At 33.3% G+C, this 22,953-nt stretch overlaps 2 protein-coding genes and 1 long non-coding RNA gene across 3 annotated transcripts; all 3 read left to right on the top strand.

Annotated features, from left to right (window-relative positions):
* The first annotated feature begins 2,277 nt into the window (after positions 1–2,277).
* On the top strand, positions 2,278–4,815 carry LOC138877050 (uncharacterized). The gene is made up of 3 exons (XR_011402364.1): positions 2,278–2,441; positions 2,551–2,621; positions 4,465–4,815. It is a non-coding gene; the product is annotated as an uncharacterized lncRNA (long non-coding RNA).
* A 423-nt stretch (positions 4,816–5,238) lies between these two features.
* On the top strand, positions 5,239–6,751 carry LOC138868188 (uncharacterized). Its single transcript, XM_070158200.1, has 6 exons — positions 5,239–5,245; positions 5,335–5,585; positions 6,093–6,182; positions 6,276–6,380; positions 6,472–6,669; positions 6,737–6,751. Exons 1-6 carry the CDS (start codon positions 5,239–5,241, stop codon positions 6,749–6,751), a joined length of 666 nt encoding a protein of 221 aa, XP_070014301.1.
* Positions 5,717–9,128, top strand: LOC104227240 (uncharacterized). Its single transcript, XM_009779447.2, has 7 exons — positions 5,717–5,878; positions 6,093–6,182; positions 6,276–6,380; positions 6,472–6,934; positions 7,035–7,103; positions 8,564–8,622; positions 8,864–9,128. Exons 4-7 carry the CDS (start codon positions 6,797–6,799, stop codon positions 8,898–8,900), a joined length of 303 nt encoding a protein of 100 aa, XP_009777749.1. The 5' UTR covers positions 5,717–5,878; positions 6,093–6,182; positions 6,276–6,380; positions 6,472–6,796; the 3' UTR covers positions 8,901–9,128.
* Positions 9,129–22,953: the final 13,825 nt, after the last annotated feature.

Below are 22,953 nucleotides of genomic sequence, written 5' to 3'. Positions count from 1 at the left end.
CAGTTATTATGGTAAACCTAGTCATCATCTCCTGGATGGGCTCAGACTCCTTCATGGAAAAGAGTTCATAGTTTCTCATAATAATTATATCCTTGATCTCTTCACTTGGTTTGTTCCTTCATGAGCAGTTTGGAGTGTATCCCAGATCTCCTTTACATTGCAGTAAGCAGATATTCTGTTGTACTCATCAGGACCAAGTCCACAGATAAGGATTTTCTTAGCCTTTACATTCTTCTCCATCATTCTGAAATCTACTGCCACAAATTCAGAGGGGTCCTTAGGAATTGTTTCATTTTGCGCATTTTATTTAGTGGGAGTTAATGGACCTTGGTTCACTATGGTAAATAGTTCATAGTCTTCAGATGTCAGAAAATCTTTCATCCTTGCTTTCCACCAACTAAAATATTTTTTATTGAACAAGAGTGGTCTGGTAGTTGATTTTCCTTCATTAATTTCGGGTGGAGCACTCATTTTGCTTCCAAGATCTCTATAGATATTAGCCATGTGTGTGAGAGAACCTGTTCTGATAACAATTGTTAGTTTGAGTGCCCTTATGAATTATTAAAGAACTTGGCTTTTTACCATCACTACAAGAAATTAAGGATACGACGACATTTATTTAGTGACTATTGAAATAAATGTTGGAATTCTTTTTTGACATTTATGACAAAATGTCGTAAAAACTACGACATTTAATATTAATTGTCATAGAAACAATGACATTTGATACTAAATATCGTAAAAATAATGACATTTGATAGGAAATATCATTAAAACAACAATATTTGATACAAAATGTCGTCAACATAATGATATTTCTTAAGAAATATCGTAAAAAGTATGACATTTGCTACAAAATATCATAAAAATTAGACATTTGATACAAAATGTCATAAAAAGGACGACATTTGGTATAAAATGTCATAAAAACAATGACATTTGGTCCAAACTGTAGTAAAAATACGACACTTATATCAAATGTTGTAAAAATATTTTTGATACAAATGACAAAAAAATATGACCTTACTTTAAATGTCATATTATTTGTCGGTAATTACGAACATTTACATCTACAATTAGAAATTTCTCTATACTTTCTAATTTTTAAATCATTTTTTGTCTTGTAAAAAATATCACACCCTTTATATTTAATATTTAATTTGTTAAAATATTGTGATAATTACCTACAATATAGACGATTTCTCTTCTTGTTGCTTAATATTTTAAAAGGCTCGTCCAGGACTAGCTCATGGGCGAGGCATTTGCACAATGCCTTGAGGCGGCTCAAGTGTAGGGCTTAATTTGTGAGGCTTACATCCACCACAAACATAAGATTATGCACCCTACATGCCTATCGCTCAGCGTTTGGGCTCGCTCAATAAGTACTAGGTAAATCATCTGTTAAATTTTCTAATTAATGGTGTAGACCCTCAAAATACATTAACAAATGAATGATCTTAACTCAAATAACGAGTCATAGTATTGTATAGTATTTACTAAGTGAGAGTTAATATTATTTGAACATTTTCTCTGAATATATAGATAATCGAACTGTATATCTTCACTCGCTATTGATTTTTATTTCTTAATTTTTTGTCTACCAAAAGAGACTTTAATACTTTGTATTTATTTCTGAAGGAGTAATATTTTGAATTATAATATTGATAAAGTTTATTGATTATTACTTTTAGAAAGGTAATTAAATGTGTAGTTTGATAACAATTTTAACATTATTGCATTGTTTATACTTGTAAACACTACCCTCCCGAGACCCCACTAAGTGGGATTATACTGGGTTGTTGTTGTTGTTGTTGTTGTTGTCTTGTAAAACATGTTAGATATTTTGGTTTTTTATGAGTTTCCTTAATCCTTTGATTTTCTTAAACTTATAATGCACTTTCTATATTTTTATTATATATATATATATATATATATATATATATATATATATATATATATATATATATATTGATTTGATATAAAATATTGATGGATTCATGAGGCTAACGCCTCCCCCGATATTAAGTGAAATGCCCACATCATATGCCCCGCTTTTAAAAAATTGGTCCGATTTAAAACTTTATATATATATATATATATATATATATATATATATATTAAAATATTAATATTTAGTCAAAATATATATTATTATTACTACTACTTGTTAGATGTTGGATTTAAAGAAGAAATATTTAAAATAAAACAAAAATATATATGAAATCAAGGAACCAACATTTACTGACCAAACTTGAGAAAGTCGTAGCCTTACAAGCATCTCAGGACCCATACCCTCTCTTCTCTCAATCTAAAATCAATTTTGGCTCAAAATCTCAAATTGGGTTTAGCCAAAATTTCTCAAGTCCGCTCCCTCCACCCCAAGACTCAAAAGGAGCTATGTATGGAGAGTATTGGAGATTTAGAAGGAAAAGATTTTGGCGGTAAGAATTTTGCTTCCCTCCTCCCAATTCTAAAAAATATAGTTTTCCTCCCTTAGTTAGAATTCTACAAAAAAAACCTAATTTTTTGCATTTCACTGTGCTATAATAGATACTTGGAGACGAAAATCTCTGAGACTTTTGCTGCTAAGATTCACAAAGGTTATTTTCTACAAATTCAAGGTACCCAATTTAGTTAACAAATATCTTTCTTTTTCTTAGTTGTTCGTATTTGGGTTAACAAATTTCTTTCTTTTTCTTAATTATTCGGATTTGAGTTAACAATTTTCTCTTTTAGGTATTGATTGGTAGATTGATTTTGATTTTTTTGGTGTGTTTCTGGGTGTTTGTTGTTTAATACATTTATAAAGCTGGATATAAGATTTTCATTATTTAGTGGTTGATTATGCTTAGAGTTCAATTAGATTATTAGTTTCTTGGTGATTAAAGCATTAATTATTGTATAGTAACTAATTGGTTATTCTTTTTGTTGTCTATTTGGTTGAAAAAATTGGATCTTGCATTTTTTTTTTGTGAGAGAGAGAGAGAAATTTTGGTGTTAATCTTTGTGACGAGTACCTCATTTTGTTTTTTTTAATAAATATATTAATATTAATTTTTATCAAGTAAAAGTTTCTGTTGTCTATACAGTTGTGTCAGTTTATACAAAATATCTTTTAGATATTGATTATTAGATTGTTTTTGATTTGGTTTTGGTTTATTGGGGTAATTATAGTTTAATCCATCACTAAAGATTTCATTATTAACCACTGATACCACAACGCCTTCTTCATTGATAAGAAAAATAGCGGTGAATCCTCTGTTGTCGCCAGATAAACTGTTTATAAGGGGAAACTACAATCTTTATTAAACGTTTGTAGTGTTGCAATATGTTGATTTAATTATTTGCTTGTCTTTTTCTGTGCTCTAGCATTCATATGAAATAAAGTCTTAAGCTATATAATAGACTCGGGTATGATTTGGTAAATGTGCATCCTCTATGTATATTGGTCAATTGTTGCAGAGAGAAGCAATCCAGTTTTTTGACTTATATTTGTGCCTGCAAAAATGTCTTGTTAGGTTGGAATTAGGAGAAACACATGTGGTATAATGAAATGTTATGAAATACTATAATTGCCTTACACCATCTGTTTCCTTCCCATTCCTGGAAAACTGAATTTAATGTCATTACCATTTCGTGCGATAGTCATATTACTAGAACCAATTCTTAGACCTATAATATATTCCTGAATGTTGTTGTTAGTGCGTGGATTCATCTATCGATATATGTTTTCTTATTTCATCATTCATTGAGAGTTTAATTGGATTATGGTATCTTGATTATCGGATACTTTGTTCATTTTTGTTGAGTTTGCGGGTTGATTTTCTATTTGATAATAGTACGAATTGGTTATTCATTATAGTTATATCCTGCATTGAGTCGAGGGTATGTCAAAAACAGCCTCCCTACCTTTTAGGTAGGGGTAAGATCTTCGTACATACTACCCTCCCTAGACCCCACTAGTAGGATTATACTGGGTTTGTTTTTGTTGTTGTTGTTGTTGTTGTTGTTGTTGTTCTTAGTTGTTCAGATTTTATTTGTGAAGAATGTTAATCTTTTTAACATGATAAAAGAAGAGAGTCGAGTAGGTTATTTGACCAACATAGAAATAGTATATGGAAGAGCACATGGAATTGTGGCCCGAACAACAACTGGATGATAATATATTTGAAAATGAAGAGGATATTAAATGGGTTAGAGAAGGTGTGCCGGGAATAGAAATTGACCCACTTACTTTGGAAGTAATGAAACATATGATGAAGAAGACGACATATCTTAGTTACTTTATTTTTTTGTCGCTATTTTAGTAAAGATTGTTATTAAACATAGATCATCGAGTTGGGGATTTCTTATTATGCTTTTTAGTTGTTTAAATCTCATATGTGTATGTGTCTTTCGTTTGGCTTGCTAGTTTGATATTATTTTATATGTCTGGATAGTAGAAAATATTTTTCAATTTTGTAGGAACTATAGTATTTGAGCAACTTTGTTGTGATGGCAAGAAAAAGACAGAGAAATTTCAGTCAAGAAATGCTTCTGCCTGATGTTCCGGAGCAACAAGAAGAACAAATGGGAGGTGCGGCGATGCCTCAACCACCTCAAAACTGGCCACAAAATGAAGGACAAGATATCCGATCCGGTAAATCAAGAAATGATTCGCATGAAACAGAAAATTTCCTAGGTACTTATTCTGTATAATATCTTATCTTTATTGAATAGCTACACTTTGTGTATTTGTACCTTTCCAAGCAACCAAGTAGACCTAAATGTAAAATATCAACTCAAGCAAATCCACCAAGAGTACTTGTACTTTGACCACTCATCTTTATCATTGTTCCTAAAATAATATACTTATAAGTTCCCCACCGAAGCAGAGACACCACTTAAACATACAAATAGTATCATGAATGTGCAGACACCTATATTCTGATTTTATGAAGGTAGCACTTGCCTTTGCTATTAGAAGCTATCTTCTGCAGTACATTGGCCAATTACACTTAGCTCTTCATATACAACTTGAAAACATGAGACAGATTGTGAGCACATCAATATTATCGCTAAGATATGTTTAATGGATCTAGCTGAGGCATCTAATAATCTAGCATATATGTTATCCAACAAAGAATTCATATCACTATACCTACCTGTATCGCTGTAGTTTTTTTCCCCAAAAATATATATGCTTCATTTATGGCAGCTTTTTCTCTATCACTTTATTATTCTAATCCCTTGGTATTAATGGAGTGTTTATGTGAATTTTTAAAAGAAGAAAGAAGAATTAATTGAGTTTTACTAGTTATGGATGACTCTCTTTTTTATATTTGGTTATTGCAGACTCTAGTACTAATGAAGAGCAATCTAAGCGACCTAGGGGTCCTACTATGATGCACTCGGGATGGGGAAAAGATGGTGGCATTTTACATGTTGAGTTGAATCATCTTAATCAAGCTATTCGACCTGATGCAGCTAGATTGAGTTCAAAACTTGGAGTCATAGCACGAAATGGCATTTTAGCTCCTTTAAATCATAAAGATTGGAGGCATGTGCCTAAACTGTACAAGAATAGGATATGGGCTCATATTAAGGTGCTTAAAAAATTAAAGAAAAAGGTTATGTACTAAGATGCTTATTGATTTTATGCTTTTATACATGTGTTATACGTTGATGTTTGCAAGAAAATACTGATGCAACTGAGGATATGAGACGTATTTTGATGATATCGGTTGGATCTAAATAGAAAGAACGGAAGCATGAAGTAAAAATGATTGGTTATGAGCCATACAACAACGATATCGAGCGCTTAGCTAAACGTCCAGATAGGGTAGAAGAAGACTAGTGACGTGCATTAGTTCATTATTGGAGCTCTAATGAAGCAAAGGTATTCTCCGAGCATCAAGCATCTTCTTCTCTTGCCCTTGGCACATGCTATTAGCGCATTCCTTATGCGGATCATACTTTTTCCTTTAAATATTTTTATGCTTTTCCTCTGTAGTTCTTCTTACCATTTTTTTTCCTTTAAAAGTTTTATTCTTTGGTCTGATGTTTGGCCATGAATTAGCTTTAATATGTAAAATTACGTGTAACTTTTCTAGGAAAAGAGCGAGAGGAACAAAGAAAGTCGAAGGAAGTTGACTATGTCACACACATCAGGAAGAAAAAGTCATTCTCAAATTATAGATGATGTATGCCATATTTACTATAAGCTTTCTGCAATTTATATAACAATACTTATTTTCTTGAATATATTTATTACAAATTTTTTACTATTTAAACAGATGACAAAGAAGAATGGTGTAAAACCAAGTCGTATCGAGGTATTCAAAGAAACACATACGAGAAAGAATAAACAACCAGTAAATGAGATAGCTGATGAAACTATGGTAAATTCTCATTCTTTATGAATATGAATTACTTTCTTTCCAATATAAAATTTTATTAACTTTTCATTGTTTTACCTTTTCTTTCCAAAAGAAAGAAATGGATGAACTTGCTAAGGTGTATCCCGAGTTAAATGTCCCTGGAAGTGCTCTCAATGATGTGTATGCACAGGTTATGGGACAAGACACTCATGGAAATGTTCGAACTTTAGGAAAAGGAGCAGCTCCAAGTTTTGTTTATGGCCCTGCATATAAGCGGTCCCAGGCTGAGCAAAGAGATTTTGATAGAAGGGTTGAGATAGAAGTTGAAAAAACTACCTCCGCTATGAGAATTGCAATGGAAGAAAAATTGTCTGAAGCAAAAGAAGAAATAGAAGCAACGGAGAAAGAGTTATTTGAAGCAAAAGAAGAAATAAGCGATGGGGGAAAAAATGTTAGAAGCATTAAAGGATATGGATGCAAAAATAGAAGATAAAGTAAAGCTGGGTATAAATGCATATCTTAAATCTTTGGGTATTACTATTGGCTCAATTAAGAAATTATCTGGTGATGAGCAGGTAAAAAATATTGTGCTCTTTAGCAAAAATTTATTGTATTTAAGATAATCTTGTAATTTAGTTTTCTTTTAATTGTAGTAATCTTCCTCTTTTGTGATAGCTTTCTGATAACTCAATGGACGATCACCAACAATCACTATCACCTGTTTCACTTGTTCACACAAAGATGGTGAGTTTGTAAACTCATTTTAACTAAATCTTTTTCTGCATACATTCGAAGAGTATAGTTTTAACTATGTCAATTTTCACTTTAGTTACGTAAAGCTTCAAAATAACATTTTAAAGTATAGAGGCTATTTTGCAGTAAAAAAGATTATGAGTATGTTCTCTCAAGGATGGAGTTCCATTTTTTAAACTTGTGTTTGACGATGATAGTGGCATTCCTGTTACAGCTGTGAATAAGTTAGATTCTTTTTTCTTTTTGTTAATTGATAGATTCCCATCAAACATGATTTTACCCTCCTACATAAGATATTTAGCCTCTTGTAGAACCTGGAAGATTTTCCTGCTTTACCAGGATTTAAAGGTGCTCATCTACATGCACAAAACTCTATCTTAGCGGGTTGATCCAAGTGGCAGCATTCTGCACATGTTTTCTTTTACACTTTTGGATGGGATCAGAAAAGTAAAGGCAGGTTAGGGAAGTAAAAAGAGGACATGTAAGAGACATTCCCTGTCCTTTCTGTTAAAAAGGAGGAGGTTAAGTAAAACTGGATGTTTTCATAACGTTCCATGTCAGTCTTTTATTTCCTTAATTCGATAGAATTAGAAGGGAGTGTTATTTACTTCCCTTTGTTTGTACCAAACAACATAAAATGAAGGATGATTACTTCTCCGTGGTAAGGAGATAATGGAATACCATATCCACTTAATCCTTATCTCTCCTCCCTTGAATGTTAGTGTTGAGTTGCAACTTAACAGTTTCTACCATGACAGTAGAGGCTGTCAATTCACAAACTTTGTCGTATAGCTCTTTTTTTCCCTGAGAAGGCAAGGGACATCGGTGTTACCATGCTTTATGGCCTTTGTTGCTAGATATTTTTGCCTAAAAAGAAAAGCCCTAGTAGTTGAGCCCATAAATAGGACCTCTTATCCTCATTAGGGATTCATACTCAGCGGCCATAAAACATCAGTTGAGATCTGAAATTACAAAGAGCTTCAAAAACAAGGAAAAAAATAGGACAAAAAAGGGTTTCAACACCTGTTTTCAATCCTGGTTTTAATTGCTTTGTATTTCTGAGTTTGAGGAGTAATTTAACTTAAAGAGTTATTGTTGTTTGCCGGTGATTTCTGGTAGCTGAACCCACCATTTCTTTGCTTTCACACCTTTATTTGGTAAATATTTGTTCTCCTCCATAACTAAGTATGTTTTGTGTAACTGTCAATACATAATGATGAATGAAACTTGATGTATCTATACCATGTGTAATTTAGTGAATCTAGAATGTTCACTCTCTAATTTATGTCTGCAAATTTTAGTCTACTAATATCATGTTTAGACAGTAAGTAAATAGTTGTGTTTTAAATCATTATGACTTTGTTTTGTTTTTTTTATATCTTGTATTCACAATTTTTTAAGTTGTAAATTTTATAAACTACCATAGTAACCAATCTAATATTTCTTCTCAGGTTAACATAATCAAGAAGACTGGAGTTAGTGAAGTAGGCACAAAGAAAAAAAAGAGCGGGTAAGTGTGAAAAAATTACAAGGTTCTTGGGCGATTGCGTTCACTTTCTTGGATTTTTTGCTTTATGTTGTCTGTTTCTTTCTCTCTTCAGTTGCTAGTATTATATTCATTATCATTTTGTTTCTCTTTTAGAACATGAATCTGTTATTATTTTTGGTATTCCAATTTTTTTAGAGGATGAAAGAATTCACTTTATTATAAAGGTATAATTCTTTTTTTATTCTTGTGACTTCTTGTGCAGCATTCTTGAAGGAAGTGATGTCAATTACTGGCAGTGAAAAGCTTGATTTGTGGAGAGTTGGTTTTATAAGATTTAGCCTAGAAATTGAGGAAAATTAATTCGAATTAGGAGCGATCTTAAAGTACTTATACATTGAAATTACTATCTTTTATGATTTAGTTAGATTTGGGTTTTACGTGAGAGAAAATCATTTAATTTGACATTATCTATCTTGTACTAAGTACGTTTTATATTGCTATTTTGTTCTTTGGTTACTGTGCTAAAAGATATTTGCTTTACATCTATTTCATGTTTGTTATAAAAGTTGACATTTGTGAATGTAAATGTGTTCATGATGAAACTAAACAGAACATTATTATTTACATTCTAAAAAATATGATAGCGACATTAATTTAAATGTTAAAACATTTAATGCGACATTTTGCTATGTTGTAAAAGATGTAACTAATTTTTTTTAATGACATTCACATAAAGTGAAAACGATATTTTGTATATGTTGTGAATTTTCTTAGTGACATTTACCAAAATGTCGGATATTTCAATATGACATTTTGTGAAGATTATACGTAAATGTCGTATTTTTTAGTAACATTAATCTAATTGTCGAAAATTTTAAGTGACATTTCTTATATGTTGTAAACCAAATGTCATAACGTTCTTACCGATATTTACCTAAATATCATAAATTAAATGTCATAAATTTCTTATTGACATTTACCTAAATGTTGCAAAGTAAGTGTCGCAAATTTCTTATCGACATTTACCTAAATGTCGTAAAATAAGTGTCATAATTTCTTATTAACATTTACCTAAATGTCGTAAAGTAAGTGTCATAATTTCTTTACCGACATTTACCTAAATGTCGGAAAATTATCGACATTGAAATTAACGACATTTGATGCAAATGTAAATTAAATGTCGGTAAATAAATTTATGACATTTAAACAGCATAATACGACATTTATTAAATGTCGTCATATCTCCATTTTCTTGGAGTGCATACTCCGTGAAGTAGAATAAGCAGTAAAGTAAAAGATAACAATTTTATGTGAAAAGTCACCCGGCTCAAAGGTACAAAAACCACGACCTACTGCATAGGATTTTCAACTTCAACTCCACTAGAACAATGAGCCAAAATGTATCGATTACAAGACTGTAACTCAATGCTCTCCAGTACTCCTACTATAACTATTTGATTTACAAGTTACTCTAACCTGTAAAGTAAACACACACTCCAACTCACCAATTGTTTGTGACACTTTGATTACAACTCGATTTCCTAAAATACATTTATTAGACTGACTCAAGAAGAACACAACACTGATACTCGACTAGAGTGTGTAAAATGTTGTTCTTCAATTGATGTGTAAAAGGATATGTAGAACAGTCCAAATGGATAGTATTTAAATGCCTGGACTCCAAGATCTTCTAGGAGTCCTATGCGTAGTCAGCTTCTCGTTTGATAGGACTCCTACTGTTCCAAAGACTCCACAAGTCTTGGGCTCTTGTCTCTCACTTATTTATTCGTAACTTCTTGGGCAACAACTCTTATTATGTGCAGCAACATTCTTCCACCAAACTCGGACCCGGGTAATTTTGAGATAAAGTTACTGTCTTGCAAATGCGTTCAATCATCAACCATGAGGAGCTGGACCTTTAACCTGGGAAGCTGGTTCTTAGAGCAGTTAAGCAGCTATGTTAAGCATCATATTCTTCGAACATTTACATCTGAACAAACTTTGTTAATTATCAAAATCTCAATGCTCAACACAACTTGTATTGTAGCTTCTCTATTTAAAAGATTGGCATCATTTTTTTTAATCGGAAGAACCTTCAAATTGCAAACTCAATTGCAACTCTTTAGACAGCATGACTTAGAAAAATTAATAATAACAATATATATTAGGCCTTACTAAGCATTACTTAACAGAAACTAAAGCCTTTAGAACTCAAAAGTTACTAAGTTCCGCTTTTGGTGCCCTACTCCCTGTGGGAATGGCTAACAGTTTACTTCTTTTCAGCTTTGAAATGAGTGGCTGGATTCCTTTATTTGGTCTAAGAAAGAACGCTGCTTTAGACTTTTTGTAAAGCAACTTTTTTTTTTGAGTCTTAAAAGGTGAGGAATTGCGGCAGCCTAACTCTTGCATATTCAATGAACGAATCTCGTCACTATAAAACTACTAAACTTTTTGCGGAATAATGATGGTTTTTTCCCTTGTTTTTAAACAAAACCAAATAGCCGACCAATTTAAACTCGCATAAGGTTGGCCTACTAGTGTACATAGGACTATGGGAGGGATAAAGCTCTTAAAAGAGAAAAAAATTCATTATCATATTTCAATCCCGATATTTGAGCCGAGGATCTATCGAAAACAGTCTTTCTACTATTGCAAGGTATAGGTAAGGGTGCGTACACACTACCCTCTTCAAACACCATTTGTAAAATTATACTGGGTTTGTTATTATTGTTATATCTCTGACACCTTTAATTATGGCCGAAGAGATCCCGATCATTCCCTCGTACATCCCTTGATAATGAATAATGATAATAGATATTGTCTTAATGATAAAGATGATAATGATAATTAATGCATGTGATTATGACTAAGCAAGAATTAACATCATATTCTGGTGTTGTTCAATCTTTTAAACACACTTACGATCATCATTGCTTAATGTTCCTTGCTCCAGCAACTGCAGTTTGCAACATCGCTGTCTTTGCTTTGCTTTGTACTTTACAGCTTTGTACTTTACATATTATGTTTAAGCATCATTGGTCACTCCATATGATAGATTATAAATATAATTTCGGTAATTCAATTTGTGATTCTTATTCTACTAGGCTCCTAGGCCTCATTTGTTTGCAGGAGGTCTCAATCTTAATCATTGAGATCTCAGTTATTAAGTGTGTTTGTTTTTAAAGTCTGAATCTTAATTATTCAGATTTTAATCATTAAGTGTGTTTGTTTTTTCTACTTCACAACTACTTAATGAGTATGAATAGGTCTGTATGATTAAGATCCATAACAGAGACTTAATTTTATTAAAATGCTATCATCCATATCCATTATTAATTGTCGCCACTACCTACCATTATCAACTACCACCATGCCACCACCACCATCATACTCAACCACCACCACCACCACCATCATCCTCAATTATAGCTGCCACCATAATAGATTACCACCACCCACCATTCGCACCACTCCCACCACCATTATTCTCAAACACAAACAACACTTATCCACCACAACTAACCACCCCATCACCATCAACAACCATAATCGCACTACACATCATTATTAACTATAACCACTCACAGCCACCATCATAATCGCTACCACTACTATCACCACTAGCTACTACCCTGAACCATAACCAAAACCATCAACCAAATTTACCACCAACCATCGCCTTTAGTCGGCGTTCACAAGCACCATCGTTAGCTATCACCACCAGCAACTACCATATTTTAAAAAAATTATATATTTTATTGATAGAATATTAGATTAATTAGTATTTCATTTGAATTTTATGTTTATTAATTTTCAAATAAAGATAAATTTTATACATTCAGATATTAAAAATCAAACAGTCTTAATCATTTAGTATTCATATCTTAATACACATCTTAATATTCAGACATGTATTCAGGTTTAAATATCTTAATCTTAATATATATCTTAATATTCAGATGTGTATTCAGATTCAGACATTTTAAACTTAAAAAAAAAACAAATTAGGCCTTAGCCCCTCTGCGGACACGTTCTTATGAATTTAACAAAATATATTTAACTTAAATAAAGGGAAATTACAGAATAAGTAGCAGTTTTACCACGAATGACTAACAGTCGCATGACGTAATGATTCAGCTGGACATTGGGAATTGGCATCATTCAGAATCAAGCTTCTAAAGTCCGAGAGGTCCGTTGTTCGTAAAAACGCGAAAAACTGAACCAAACCAAAAGCCAAATTAAATCGACCAAAAAATTAATATTTTTTTGGTTTGGTTTTGGTTTTAAATTTTAAATACCGATCAAATTTAGTTTGATTTTGGTTTTAATTAAACAAAAAAAACCGATCAAACCGACTATAGAAGTAGTTATTTCAAATTTATTATTACATATATATATATATATTTTTATACAAATTTTTTAAAATTTTATGGTAAATGTTAATCATTTGCACTTTTAGTACAGTTCTTTGTCTTTACATTCTAATTTGATTGGTAGTTTTCTTTTGTTAAGTGTAAGAACCCATTTCATGTTAACAATAATTTATTTTTAATTGAATCCTTAAATCATTCATCACTATTTAATTCAATTATCATCAATATATCTTGGTAAATGATAGATTTCTCATAGCGCAATTTATTTGATAGTGTTACATTGAAAATAATATAGTCGACGGAATATGTGTTTTTGGTAGTGTATGTCTTATATTTTAAAAAAAACCGAAAAACTGACAAAACCCGATATAAATCGAATCGAGAAAAAATCGACTTAATTAATTTGGTTTGGTTCTAATATTTAAAAATCGATTTATTTAGTTTGATTTATTTTTAGGAAAAAAACGATCTAAACTGAATCATGAACACCTCTGCTGAGAAGGCTGGAAGATATTTATATTTCTAAATTTTGTTTTAAAAATTAAACTGCTATTTCAACTTTGAATGGTTGGCATTTCTCACGGAAACAAATTTGCATTCTCCTCCTTCTATCTCAAAAAACTTTTGAAATGTTTATTTTACCCTCTAGATTATGAATAATTATGTTTTTCCTTTTTAACTCTTTCCAATACCATGATAGTTTTTAATTTTTTAAATTTATCTTATAGACTTATCTATGACACACGTAAATTTTATTTTATAAAAGAGAAAAAGGTAAAAAAGAAAAAAAAAGAATCAAGCATATAATTTAAGGACATTGAATGATGAAGAAATTAGCAGAATAAGAAATAAATTAAAATAATTTACTTGTATCAGTAATTTTATTAATAGCAAACTAAACTCAAAAATTTATTTATACAATTGTGAGTAGAAGATAGTGAATGCTGCACAATCAAAAGAATCATTAAAAAACGAGGTAGAGTTTATAACAAGTTTCTACAAAATGATCTATTTTATTTCAAATGAATTTTAAATGATAATTTAGAAGCATTTCATCCATGCCCATACATACATAATACATACATATATATATATATATATATATATATATAATATACTTAATGTACGCAATATTAAAATAACATTCACAAAAAAATTTTGTAAGAAATTCATAAAAGGACAGATTCTATTTATTTTTAAATGAACTTAAATTTTAATTTATAATAAAATTTTAACATAATAGGTAAAAGAAATAAAATAATCAAATATAATAAAAATTTACATAGAGAGGGGACTGAAATTGTCTCGGGCAAAACGTCAATTGCTCAAAATTGAAAGGGGAATTTAATATTAAAAATATAGTTTGGAATGTAAATGATTTTCACTCCGCTGAAAAGATACAATTTAATCCACCTTAATATATAGCGGATCTATGGTTTAATTCCTCTGTTTTCTTCCTTCTCACCCGATAAATTTTTACATTATTTAGAGATTGGTATGTCAATCTCGAAGGACGTACATTAAAGAAGTAGGATATAGTGTTGTCCCTCGACAATTTTTTAATTCTGATATAAATAAATGGTACGCTTGATGATTAAAAAACTAATAAATTTCCTTCTGAAAGCAAATAAAATTGCTCAATCTTCAAAGAAAAAAAAAAAGTCAAACCACAAACAATAGGTGCAAATTAATTTTTTCCCTCAAAGGAGAATGGTCAACATTGCCTGTTTCAAACTGAGAGAGAACTCATTTTCTCGAAATAGACGTGGAAACAGCCGCAGAATTGCAGCGTAACACTTTGTACGATAAATTCTTGTGGTCCTGTATTTTCCCAAACCTTACACATAATGAAAGCTTAATGCATCGAATTGCTTCTTTTTTTTAAGACGCATGGCCACAAGTTGGCTAGATATAAACTTTATAATTGATAATAAATAAAATACTATTACAGTCGTGATAGTTTAATTTCTTTTATAATCTTCCTGAAACATAACTTAAGTCCATGTAAACTTTTAAAAAAGAAAGAGAGAACATATTTCCGTCTAAGGACTTGATGGAAGGAAGAAAATCCACGAGTGCAACATGTGAAACGAATCGCGCATATTTACAAATGACAAGAATAATAAGTTAGATTGACTAAAACTATGTTGATGTCGCTACGAAAGCAAAGCAGCTAATCAAACATCCGACCAACTGTCGTGGACGGGATGTTTCTCTGCATTAATTACCACTCCAAAGGGTTCAATCAAAGCCACTAGTTCTTCATGCTAATAATGTTTATTAGGAATTCGATAACGTCTTTGCATGGATGCTTCCCACCTAATGTTCAATATCCATATTTGTTTGGCCAAAAAATATCAAAACACTTTTAATTAGAACAATTAATAACAATGATGAGGTTAATTTTAGACAAGCATAATAAAATCTAAATCAAGTAATGGGAGGAGTTTGGCAAGATAACTGATGTAACAAATATGTTGAAATTAAATAAATGCTCATAAATATGAAGACTTAAATATGCAATGAAACCTTAATTGATGAAATCGATCAGGGGAGGGGGATAGGTGTAAGATGATTGGGGAAGTTTAGAATTTTCTCATATGAACAAGCTTATTGTTGCATTCACTCCCACATAATACTTTTACTAAGTGTTCTTTTGTCCTCTTTCTCCCGTCCCTTTTTTCTTCACTCACTCTTCCTATTTATAAAGGACAATCTCCCAAGAAATTCTAAAAAGTAAAACATTGAGAATATTCGAAAGGTATATTCTTACTGTCTCCTAATAAGTTTATATTATATTGGACGTCACGCGTCGACTGACCGCCTTTGGTCGTTGCCTTTTGCCACGGCGACCATCAGACAATGCATCATAATAACCTCGTTCCTCGTCCTACTCGATAATGGTTGTGGTTGCCAAATTTAGACCCATACAGTTAGTCCCTCCGCTTTTTGAGGTCGCGGGCCAATGCATCCATGATAAGCGGACGTCGACCATACCCGCGGAGAAATTTGGCGATTGGATCATAACGGTTTGATCAATAATGAAAGCGCGGTGCATTCCATGGCATCCCAGATAGTGTAGCCTATCGGGAAATGATGTCACTCTCACATGCGTCATCATTATGCATCTTCCCGAGACAGAGACCGATTGGCTTGTCGCTTTGGTTTTGGTGCTACTAGCAGCCTTTCGCTTCGATTCTGGCGCCAAATAAACCTTATAAATAGATGAAGATTTGGTTCTTTCAACAACTTTCAATCATTTCCATTCTAGAGTATGTGTATCTTCAGCTCTACTTTCGTGATTTTTCTCATCACCTTCTTCCGTTCATCGTTCTTTGTTTTATCGATATACCCTCTGCCATCGAGATGCCTAGAACACATCGTTCCCACGAAGAGATTTTTGACGCATGTTGATACCAAATTTTTTCTATAATATTTTCAAAACTATGTCTTGGCACCAATTAGTATTTTTCATACAATTTTTGCATTTTTAAAATATTGTAATTAATTTATCCCAGCATTTTATTTATAAAACAATCACTAATTGCATCACAAAATAGTTTTATAATTATTTTGTGGATTAATTTATCATTTGCATTTATATTAAGTTTTAATTATTGTGCAAATAGCCACATTGATATTTTTAGGATGCAATTGCAATTACTTTGCGATTATAGCCTATGCATGCATTATTACATTATTTTTACCGAAAATAGCCTTTTATATTTTTTAAATATTAAGTAATTACTTTAAAACATTTCCATACATGAACATCATTTTTATAATTTATTAACCATTTTTTAAAATTATTTTAGCAATTAATTACGTATTTAACAAATAGCCCCTTTTTATTTTGGACCTAGCCTATTAAATTAGCTCAATTTTAAGCCCCCCCCCCCCACCCCCAATAACAATCGAACCCAAAACTTTCCCAGCTCAAATCTAAAACACACAACCCCCCAAACCCGACCATTCTCACCAAAACACCAGCCCTGAAACCCCTTTCCTCTCCAATGCTCTCAAAACCTAACCCTAATCCACCCTCGTTGCCACTCATCTATGGCCATCCATGGTGGTTTCTCACCACCCCCAGGCCTTTAATGGCCTCTCCTGTACTGGTATCACCATCTCCAAGGTCCTCAAGGGACCAGGGTTAGTCTGTTTATGCCTTTGGTCTTTGTTCGCCTGTTTCAGGTTGTCCCCGTTCGATTTTGAGTAAGATCTTCCTATATCACCTTAGATCTATGTATTTCTAAGCTTGCTTCTTCTCCTCTGTGTTGTTCTTCTCGAGACCCTAATTTTTGTCCTTTGAACTTCTTAGATCTGTGCAAGATCTAAGATAGATCGAACCTATTTCGTATGAGTTTTAAAAGAACCTTCTGATTTTTACAAGAAACTTCTGATTTTCGAATAGTTTTCCATTTTTTCTAAACTAGAGTTTCCCGGAAATTTCTTTTTTCCAAAATATTTGATAATTTTGAGTGTTTAATCTTCTATTTCTTATGTGTTTTTACCGATTTCATAAGGTTTGCTCTAACCTTAACTTGTTTATGCTAAAACCCCTATTTTTTCAACATTTTGTTTGCCTTTTGAGTTACTTGTATACCAACTTTGTCTTATGCTTTGGTTCCTGCGATTTTTCTTTAGCCTAATTAGATGTCTTGTGATTTTTATCCTAATATGCCTCTACTTAGGTTCTTGGTTCAACTCTTCTACTGATTCTATGTGTCTATATTTATTTTTTGCCTATTCATGGTAAACATATACTTTTCTCCTTAAATCAGTAACTGATTTGGATTCTTGATTTGTCAATTTATTCGTTAAGACCTATGTGCTAATTCCTGACTATTTCCTTTATTTACAATCTTTATTAGCTTTCTTACCTTATTCGATTAACCATGATATTTACTGATTCTTCACTAATCATTTTCTTAAGTAAACTTCTATCTATTTACCCCTAATTGCTCATTTGATTTTCTTTCCTTAAATGTATTATGCATTTATCGTTGGTTAATTACCCTTAATTAAGGGAAAATTACACTAATTGGTGTATAATTAATTATGTGGCTTCCTTAATTGCAGAAGTGTTGATTTCCTTTATCTTATTTTCCTTGCTCTTCACTGCTATATATATTCTCCTTTATTCTTCACTTCAAAGGACACGAACACTAGTTCCTCAACACTCTCACACTCTCAAAAGCTCTCTCTCTCTATTCTCTTATGTTACTTGCAATTCTCACCAATCCAATCGGCTGTAAGCCAAGGCTGGCTATTTGCACCATCTTTGCTCTATACTCTGTATTATCTCCTTAACTGGTATGTCCTGATTCAATTCACATTCCATAACTATGTGTTTTTCTCTGTTGCTGCAGTTCATTAGTTGTGATTTCCAGTTCTATTTGCTATTCTACTGTCACATGCTAAATGTGTAACCAGCAAGCTTAGATTACACTACCTAATTACTGTATCACTCAGCATGTTAAGTTTGTTCTGTTAAAAGTTATAGCTAGTATACTGTTTAGCATGCCCAATCCTGCTATAGATAATTGCATGAATCCTATTTGTTCACTAGTATGTCCAAGCTGCATTGTGTGTTTACTATCTCACCTAGCATGTCTAAATTCTGCTTGTTCTACATGTGATTAGTATTTCTAAAACTTAGAATGATTCATGAAGTGCTAGTCTATTTTGTTCAAGTCTAATGAGATCTTGTTAAGACATCTAGCCCTTTAAAAGGTACTCTAGTTGTGTGTATTTGTCATGTCTAAGACTTATGTTTTCTCAACATATCTTTGTAACTAACTTGATAATTACATAACTTCTTGAGGAATATTTGTATTTGTTTGCTATCACTAAGGTGTATTCTAGGTGTCCCCTACCTCTTCTCCTTGTGTGAAGTCGGTTCTAGGACTGGTGTTCTGATTTTAAGATGTTCTTTTTCATGCTTTTCCAGCTATTGTTTTACTCAAACTAGTATAGATTTTCAGAAAACTCTTTTAATTCCTAAGACCTTTCTTTATACTGTTTACCAAACTCATTCAAATCATTATGCACTCTCACATTACTCTTAGATTACTAAGTCCTGCCCCTCGGGTATGTGTACTATTTTGAGACCCTTGAGATCTCTCTGAACTCTGCATATCAGGGCTGACACTTCCACACTGCACATAAATCAGTTCTTATTTGAGAAAGGTCTGGGTGTGAGCACTGCTCAGGATCCTTGAGGTCCTTAGGGAACTCTGACACACCTAGACATGAAATTTGCTATGGAACTTTGAGCACTTGAGACTATTGAAGGCTTGGAAATTACTTTGGGTCTACTTCAGGCTCCCTATAGATTAATGTTTATTTGTATTTATGTAATTTATTAAGTTCTTGGTCTGTAATAATTGATTGTAAACAAATATTAGGGTGACTAGTGAAAAGGGAGGGTAGCTGTATATTGTGGGTAAAGTTGGGTAGATAGCATGCCTATAGGGTTTATTTTGATTTACATGTGTTGTGCTAGACAATCTGCCTATAGGATTTATTGGTTCTACCTGCTCCATTTCAATTAGATACCATGCCTATAGGGGTAAAGTAACTGAGATTCAGTTTCCATTACAGCATGTATTCAAATTCATCTCCTTAGAAATCATGCCTATAATATTAAAAATCAACTTTAATAGAAACCATGCCTATAGGGATTTTGCTTTGGTCAAATAAATTCTGCTTGCTTTACCTTATGTTTAATTAGAAATCATGCGGGTAGGATCTAAAAGCCGGTTTAGTTATCTAAAATCAGTTTAATTCACACTTGTATGTTCTGAATCAGTTTAATTAACTAACCCACTATTTTCTTCAATAACGTGTTAATCGATATCACTAGAAGGCATGCCTATAGGATTTAAATGGCCCGTAAAATTGTTTACTATTTTACTGCATTCCGGATCAATGATTAGATATCATGCTCATAGGACATCACTATTATACACCTAGGCAAGCCTGTAGGGCGACTAAAATTCTGCAAATTGTAAAACTACGCCTTGTTATTTGAGACTGCTCATACTCAATAGGTTTAAAAAATCAGTATGCAAATGGATTAAGTTCTTTTACACTTTGGTCTTAACTCAATATTGCATATTCACTGCTCACTTAGATATCCTGTTATAGAGTCCTCTTAAATATCTGAAAACTGTTGTTTGAGACGTGCACTTACTTGTTCTGTTTGTGGAGGTAAAATGTGAGCCTTTAATTGTTCCCTCTTTAATGCAGTCCTAATTGTTTTTGGTTTACGCCTAGATTTTTCTGCTTTAAGTATCTTAGGATGGTCTAGAACTACCTAAATTAGGGGTCCTAAATACCTCTAGGGCCACAAGGAAGGACGGGTAATGCACACATAGGATATCTTTCAAGGTTGCTAGAACGCTTTAGGCTATGACCAAGGGGAGGGAATTGGGTAGTAAGGATATGATGACTACACGCTAATGTCACGTGTAGCCCCTCATTGACGAGTGATTACCGTGCATTGTATGGGTATGATTATGTAGGCTAACCAACCTAGGACCCCTTTTTCCCAACTCCCATTGCTTAAATGAATTTACTTTTCTTTACATATGTGCAGGTTGTTCAAACCTCTCTCCAGCTCCCATTACCTAAATCATACCTGTGTTTAGAATGTAAAAACATGTTTTTATTTGCGAATATTTGTTGAAATTGTTTACTTGCTAAAAGACTAATTCACATAGTTTAAGTTCGGCCGGGACCCAGCGTTGTGGACCCCGAGGGGTGACTAACACCTTCCCCTCAAGGTTATTTTGAGCCCTTACCTTAATCTATGGTGGTGCAAACTAGTTACATGAGTTAACCGCTCTAGGTGCCCTAACACACCATAATCCATTAGGTGGCGACTCTTCAAATACCCAAATCCCAAAAGGAAACGAGTTGTTCCCAATGAATGTCAAAATCCAAACTTCGCGAGGAAAAAGGGGGTGCGACAACATGGCGACTCTGATGGGGAATCTTTAGGCTCTTACCATAACGAACTTATTTTTGTGAATTAGTTCAAGCATGCTCTGTCCCCACGTACCATTTCCCCTTCTTTGAATTTAACTATCTATTTTCAAACATTTATGATTTCTTTTTTGAAACTGACTTGTCTTTTTTTTTTCCTGTAACTGCCTTTCAATTATTTAAATACTATATTTATTATTTTTCCTACATGCAAATGCCTGACAACATGCCATTTATTGTTGTATAAATCATGCTCCACATCATATTCCACTAGTGCGTATCAAATCCTATAGCAAAGCTTGATGAGTGGTTGCGCTCTTTCAATTTATTACCCTTAAATTTGGAAAGGCTTATGCAGTAAAATTAGTCGATTAGTGATGCAATCGACGGTTCCGTACCTTCCCCCTCAAGTTGTCCGCTTGAGGGTACCAGTCTAGACCCTATAGTAACCTTACTCTGATCGTAATTGTGCATGCATCATGGTCAAACCTAGTCGGATTAATTTGTTGTCCACATAATAATCCTTTAAGATGAGCCTTATCCAAAATTCCACCGGGGTTTCCATAATACCAATGGACACAATCACGTTCTGTGCATTAATTTGGAGAACTAAATGTCAATATGTTAATCTTAAATATACAAATAGTCCAGTCTGGTGGGGGAGAATGGCCTAACCTTTTTGTTTGGCAGAAAATGAGGCATGAAGTCCCCAGATTCGGCATGGTCAACAACATTCCACCATTGCTACTAGATTCGTGGGAGGACCTTTCCTCGAGTGACAAGAAACACGTAAGAAAGCACTTGGGCAATTTACCTTCTCTACTAGACATTCAGCCAAACAACAGATTGATTGAGGCTGCCACTTTGTTCTGGGATAGTGAAATAATTGTTTTCCGTTTCGGTGATGTAGAAATGACTCCCCTCCTAGAAGAAATTGGGGGACTTGTGGGACTGACTTGGGATATCATGGGTTGTTGGCACCAGAGAATCGTACTGGTAATGGGTTCCTAAAGATGTTGGGGTTAAAGAAAAATGTTGACTTGGAATGCTTGAAGAAATCCTACATACCCTTTGAGTACCTGTATGAGAGATATAGCCATAACAAGTCCTACCGTACATTCCATGACAAGCTTTCTATCACTTCTCTGGGACACATCCACCGCAGAGTGTTCGTGTTCATTGTGTGCTTCTTGGGCCTGATAGCATTCCCAATGAAAAGGGAAAGAATCCATACTAGGTTGGCCATGGTCGCCAAAACTTTGATGGAAGGGATCAATGGACAAACATGCACTATAGTCCCCATGATCATAGCCGACATCTACAGGGCTCTGGAGCGCTGTCAATAAGGGATTAAGCATTTCGATGGTTGTAACATATTGCTGTAGTTGTGGTTATTAGAACATCTTCAAAGGGGTCACTATTGCCAAGAATTTCCGCGAAGGGCTTGGAACGATCATATTGCCTTCCATCACCCCAAGCAGATGACTTACATTCCGAACAGGTTTGCTCGGCCGAAAAGTGCCAAAGAGTGGGTAGAGTTCTTCGACAATCTGACTGAGGAACAAGTGCAATGGATGTTTGAATGGTTCCCAACAGATGAATTCATCATCAGATCCAAGGACGCTCCATATTTGGTGCTGATTGGGTTGAGAGAAATGTACCCTTATGTCCCTATCCGAGTTATGAGGCAAGCAGGCAGGAAATAGGTTGTACCCAAGATCACGAAGATGAGCCATTTCAGAGCAGACTTTCAGGATGACGATGTCCCTTACAAGTGCTAAGCTCAGCACATGTGGAACTTCAAGATCGTTGTGGAGAAGAACACCATTGAGCTAGACAGGTATCATGCGGGGTGTGAACTGCTCTACCCAACATGGTTTGAGGACAATATGAAGTGAATGGTGAGGCCAGGAGCCAGTCGAGGGAATATGATCATAGACGAAGAAGCTGAAGCTCAAGTCAAATACAACAGGCTGTGCAAGAGGAT

Source organism: Nicotiana sylvestris, chromosome 9, assembly GCF_000393655.2.
Source record: "Nicotiana sylvestris chromosome 9, ASM39365v2, whole genome shotgun sequence".
Classification (NCBI taxonomy): Eukaryota; Viridiplantae; Streptophyta; class Magnoliopsida; order Solanales; family Solanaceae; genus Nicotiana; species Nicotiana sylvestris.
Note: the sequence above shows the minus strand (reverse complement) of the source record. Positions and strands in the feature narration are given on the sequence as shown.